Source organism: Balaenoptera acutorostrata, chromosome 11 (assembly GCF_949987535.1).
Source record: "Balaenoptera acutorostrata chromosome 11, mBalAcu1.1, whole genome shotgun sequence".
Lineage (NCBI taxonomy): Eukaryota > Metazoa > Chordata > Mammalia > Artiodactyla > Balaenopteridae > Balaenoptera > Balaenoptera acutorostrata.
The window spans coordinates 52,899,102-52,905,101 of record NC_080074.1 but is presented as its reverse complement, the minus strand read 5'-3'; the positions used below and the strand labels follow the sequence as shown (position 1 = coordinate 52,905,101).

Here is a 6,000-nt window from a genome sequence, read left to right as displayed (position 1 = left end):
AATAAACCCTTAACAATATCTCTGAACATAATGCTGAGTGTCTTATCATTCTTTAGAAGGTCCTTCAATAAAGGCTGATGTCATGACTATGAAGGGAAATATGGCAATATGTATTTTAACTGGGAACCAGGGGGAGTATGGTGTTAGCAATGTGGCCCAAGCTTCACTGGTCTCTGACCAGCAGGCTTAAGGCAGAGATAATATTAAAAACATATAGAGGAAGAGATAGACTGCCTATCCTTCTATAATCCTTCATAAATGTTTCCCTTAGTCAAAATTTTGAAAGCTGTAGAGCAGGAGTGAGTTTGAGATTGCATTCCCTGCAGACCATGGGTGCAGGTTGCTAATTTACAGGCTTGTGCTTTAAAAGTTAGCCAATCTGGAAGCAGGAGTAAGATCCATTGGTAAATGAGGAGAACTTTGGAAGCAGGTAGTGACAGTGCTGAGTCCCTGAAGGTTCTCCTGAGAAAGTATAAGATCTGCACAAACACTCAAAGGGTAATTATAACCCCACATAGTTCCATGCAATAAATCATGCCCTCAGTATCTTTAAGGAGGAAAGGTTTCTTGTAGACTCCATGAGACCATGTATATAAAATCTCTTTGTAAAGTATAAAGTTTATACCAATTGTAGTTTTCATCGTTGTGAATATCTGGCTATAATACCTAGCATGTAAACAACGTATTTGAACAGAATTTTCACATACAGTATTCATTCATTATTCTTGACAGATACTTACTGAATATTAATTGTGTGCCCAAGAAGGATAGACAATATTATCAGCATTTTAGAAAAGAATAAATTGAGGTTCTGAGAACCTAAGATTTTCCCTAAGTCCCATAACTTGGAGACTCCAGACCTTTGGTTCCTAGTTCATTCCAAATCTTTCTGCCCCCAAGGGCTAAAACGACCAAGGACTATGGTTGCCAAACCCCTTTGTCTTCATTAATTACTAAATGTGATTATTTGATGCCTTGGGCAAAGGTTCACCATTTCTACTTCTGTCTGTGCAGTGGTATTTTCCTTAACTGCTGTTACATGGAGTTCTCTCTCAGAAGTCATGCTACCAAACACACACACAATGCTTGGCTGTACATTACTGGCTAACATTTGAATGTACATTGTGTGTTAGGTGTGGTGCTAAGAATTATGGAGACATATTCTCATTTAATCCTTAAAATAGCCTTCTGAGGAAGGTTCATCATCTCTCTTTTGTTTATATAGAAACTAAGGCTCAGAAAGATTAAGTAACTTGCCCTAAGTCACAGGCAGAAATATAAATGGTCTGCAAATCCTTATAGGATATCAAAAGATCCCTGAAAATCAGAGGCTGACTTCTATGATTCCTACCTGGAGAGCCAGTAGGGTGTGGAACAAATGTTGAAAGTAAGTGACAGGGCTGGGTCCCCATCCAGTTTTGTTTAACTTCAGACTCACAGCTTAACTCCTCTGCTATCCTGAGACACAGGTCTAATACGTTTGTAATCATTTGATTCCCCACCCAGACAATTATGGTAATAAATTTGGGGTCATTATCATCATAGTGGCTAAAATTTTCTATGTCAAGCGCTTTTTAAAGTACTTAACAGTCCTAGAATTCAGGAATATTTGTAGATTTTAAAGTCCTCTGATAAAGGACAAGGAAGTGCCCGTCCACGTAAGAGTATTTTTGAGGAGACGGCAAGCTTTTGCTAAGAAAAATCAAAAGTTCAGGTTAATGAGTATTATTCTGCTGTTGGATTCAGGATGTTGAAAAGCTAGTATCTATGCTTTTGACTAACATGTTTTTCCATTCAGATGTGTATAATGTAATAGGGCAAAATAATTTATTTGACAAAACTTATCATAGTGTGCCAGATATTGTGCTGGGTGCTGCCATGTAGATGCTAGGGTTTAAGTATTCAAGAAGTGTCAGCTCTGCCAGTGTTGGAGGAAAAGGGAAGCGATCTTTACCAAACTGGGAAAAGTTCATCTCTCTGAGATTCATTTCCTAGTCTATAAATGAGGGGGTTGGATATCCAGGTCTTAATCGTCTCTGTTTTCTTGACTGTGTGTGAAGGTTTCTCCTCTTCATCTGTCACCACTCCCATGTCAAAATATTCATCTCACACTACCCTAGCTTTGCAATTCATTAATTAGTTCAACAAACGTTTACTGAACGTGCCTGAAGTGTCAAGCACTAAAGCGGTGAAGCAAGGTTCCTCTGCTCATAAAGCTTACAGTTCAAAGGGATAAGACAATAAATAAATTAAAAAATAGGAAAACAAATGCATAAAAATACTCATTAGCAATAAATAAATAAATAACTATAGGTTAGAAAGGTCTTAAGAAGGAAATAAGCAGGATGGCACGTTCTCTTTTTTTCAGTCATATAATGTGATTGGCTCTTTCAATTCCGAAAACGACGACCTATCAAGGTTATCAGATTTTAAAAGGGGAAAAACGATAATACCTTACAACGAACTAGGGAACGAATAGCCATTACTCTTGAAGAAAACTGTATTGGGGCTGGTTTACTCTACCTTTTCCTTGGAATGTTAAAGGAGAGGCTTCTCAAAATGAGAAGCGAGAGTAACTCACTTTTTTTTTTGGTAAGTCAGTCCGAAAGACAAAGCGAAAAGAGAGTACCAGGAGTCAGGCAGGGAAATTACCAATCGTCTGGCCATCAAGATTCCTTTAAGTCTCTAAGCTCCCCTTGGCAGCGGTAATCAAGATGAAAGAAAACTACTGCCATGAACTTCAGTTTTCCCTTCAATATTACTGCCCGGTGGCAGGAACCTGGGAAGAAGAGGTCAAGGTGTGGTTTGGCGAGAGGTAGTTCCCGGGAGAGGCGCTGGGAAGGGCAGGGCGGAGAACAGCCAGAGAAGGTGACAGAAAGGGAGGGGAAGAAGGCGCTGGCACCCCGAGGTGAAAGCGCAGAAGTCTCTGCCGCGCGCGACTCAGGTGGCCCTTTCCCGCTCAGGTGAGCTCCTCCCGCGCCTCCCATTGGCCAAGGCGCCAGTGGCGCTGGGAGGGCGACGCAGTCCGGTCTAGTTCAGGGTCTAGGGCGGCGCGTCACTTCCGGTAGCGCGGAGCTTGTAAAACACCCTGGAGAGAAAATGGCGGCAGCAGCGGCTTCGGCGCCTCAACAGCTCTCGGATGAGGAGCTTTTCTCTCAGCTCCGCCGTTACGGCCTATCTCCTGGCCCAGTGACGGAGAGCACCCGCCCGGTCTACCTCAAGAAACTGAAGAAGCTTCGAGAGGACGAGCAGCAGCAGCACCGGTCCGGGGGCCGCGGCACCAAGACGCGGAACAGTAATAACAATAACACGGCAACCGCCACGGTCGCCGCCGCGGGAGCAGCGGCGGCGGCCGTGGGGATGGGGGTCCGGCAGGTCTCAGGCGACCTCTCCTACTTACGGACTCCTGGGGGCTTGGGCCGGATCTCGGCTTCTGGCTCGGAGAGCCCCTTGGGAGGGCCCGGGGGCGCCTCGGCCGCCCCCACGGCTGGCAGCAAAGTACTGCTGGGCTTCAGCTCGGACGAGTCGGACGTGGAGGCCAGTCCCCGGGACCAGGCCGGCGGCGGCGGCGGCGGCGGGAGGAAAGACCGGGCTCCGCTCCAGTATCGCGGGCTCAAACCGACGTCGGCGCCCCTGGCCTCCAGCGAGGTGACTAACAGCAACTCGGCCGAGCGGAGGAAGCCCCACTCGTGGTGGGGGGCCAGGAGGCCGGCGGCTGCCGAGCTGCCGAGCCCGTCGGGGAGAGATGGGGCGGCGGATGACGAGGAGCAGGAGGGAGAAGACGGCGAGGACAGGGACCCGGAGACCGAGGAGCCGCTGTGGTCCGGCCGGACCGTGAATGGCAGCCGGCTTCTCCCCTACAGCTGCCGGGAGAACTATTCGGACTCGGAAGAAGAGGAGGACGACGACGTGGCCTCCAGCAGACAGGTATTGAAGGACGACTCCCTTTCCCGGCATCGGCCCAGGCGGGGCCATAGTAAGCCTCTCTCTCCACTGCCTGCGAAATCGGCCGGCGGCCGACTGGAGACCTCAGTTCAGGGAGGGGGAGGAATCGCGATGAATGACAGGGCGGCGGCCGCCGGGAGTCTAGACAGGAGCCGAAACGTCGAAGAGTCGGCGGCGGCGGCGGCGGCGGAGCAGGGAGGAGGGTTTGATCCCCTGGACTCCAGCCCCATTCCTAGATACCGCGCTAACGCTAAGAAACTGGCCCCTCTCCTGCAGCCACCGCTCGCGGACGTGGACTCAACCTTGGATTCGTCCGCAGGCTCCCTTCTTAAAACCAATAATCATATCGGCGGTGTGGCCTTCGGCGTGGACTCCCCCAGGATTTTTTCCAACAGCCTCCCTCCCAGTGCGGCGGTGGCCGCCTCTAGTTCACTCAGGATCAATCACTCCAATCACACGGGCTCCAATCATACCTACCTGAAGAACACATATAACAAACCGAAGCTTTCCGAACCTGAGGAGGAACTTCTCCAGCAATTTAAACGGGAGGAGGTGTCCCCAACTGGGGGTTTCAGTGCCCACTACTTGTCGATGTTTCTCTTAACTGCTGCCTGCCTATTTTTCCTCATATTGGGACTGACTTACCTAGGAATGAGAGGGACAGGAGTCTCCGAGGATGGAGGACTCAGCAGTAAGTATTAAACCCCGTGGGGAAGGCAACAAAGGGAATGGTGTTAGTGGTCGGCTCTCACCGCACTGGGCGTTTTACCCGAGGTGACTTCTGTCTGCAAGAACGTGGTTTGATAGTGAAACACAACAGATGAAGTGCATTCGTATCATCTTTCTTTAAGAAAGAACGTGATTACCATGATAAGAATGATAATCCCATGGCTGGTTTTAAGATTTTTCTGTATGAAGTACGGGGAAATTCAGAACATCTTATAAAAGAACAAAGTATTACAAGCAAGTCTGTTAAATTTTCTTTTGGCCTTAAATAACCATATGTGGAGATGCCAATCCAATTACTCAACAGTTTGGAGGTATTTTGTTCAGGGGCATCATAAATGCAGTGGGTTTTTTGTTGGTTTGTTTTTGTTTTCCCAAATTGAGTTGTGGTTCTAAAAGGCAATGTAAGATCTCTTGAAATTCTGGTTAAATGTTTTGTAGTATTAAGTATGTGTGTAGGTAGTTTTGTAATTTCTTTAAAGTGAATGAATACAGATAGAAAGTAGGAAGGCATACCTCTACATTGATTTCCCAGCCCGAAGCACCTCCCCTTCCACCAGTGGAAAAAAGTAGTGGTAGGGAACTGCAGGGGTTTGCAGTCAAATTAATCTGGATTGGTCTCCAGGCCCTGCCTTTTACTTGCCAAATGTCTGTAGGCAGGTGTGTTCACTCATTCATTAAGCCAGCATCATCTATGCTGCCCTTCAACACAGGAAGATGAATACTGATGGCTTTGTGTTCTATGAAGGAAATAAGGATGGAGTAACTGGTGTATTCTACTTTAGAGATAGAGAGAGTAGGAACTATTTGAAGTGAGACCTGAAGCAGGAGAAGGCGACGGCCTTGTAGGAGACAGGAGAGCATTCTGGGCAGAGATCACAAGAGGAGGAGGAAAGGCCTTGAGTTGAGCAAGAGCCTTCCTGTAGGTTATAGTACCTTGAGCAAGGGGGAGTGAGCCAGAGTTTAAGCTTCCCTTGCAAAATCTGTAAAGCGATGCTAATCTTGATTAGAATGATGCCTGGGAAGATTAAAAGAGAGAAAGTAAATTTAGTGCATGATGGACTGCTGAATACATAATTTCTCAATGTTAGGTCCTTCTCCCCTCCCCCTGCCCCCTGAAGCTTCCTGCCCTTTTTACCCAACATGAATTCGCTGTATCATGATTTGTATTTATAAAATTGGCTTACTCTTACTTTATTTCAAAATAGTGAATGATACAGTTAGCAGACATAAAGAGTGGAGTGAAAATAGTGTAAGCTTTGGTTTGGTATAGCCAATTCTAAGATAGTCAAATAATAGATTATGATATTCCTTAACTAGAGGATTTAG

General features: G+C 46.7%; 1 protein-coding gene across 2 annotated transcripts in view; it reads left to right on the top strand.

Annotated features, from left to right (window-relative positions):
* Positions 1-3,074: 3,074 nt before the first annotated feature.
* LEMD3 (LEM domain containing 3) overlaps positions 3,075-6,000 on the top strand; it is a 66,732-nt gene continuing 63,806 nt past the window's right edge. For both annotated transcript variants that reach the window (XM_057556876.1, XM_057556875.1), the window contains exon 1: positions 3,075-4,636. In XM_057556876.1, the coding sequence (XP_057412859.1) occupies positions 3,100-4,636 (1,537 nt within the window). In that variant the 5' untranslated portion in view covers positions 3,075-3,099. The remainder of the gene's footprint in view (positions 4,637-6,000) is intronic.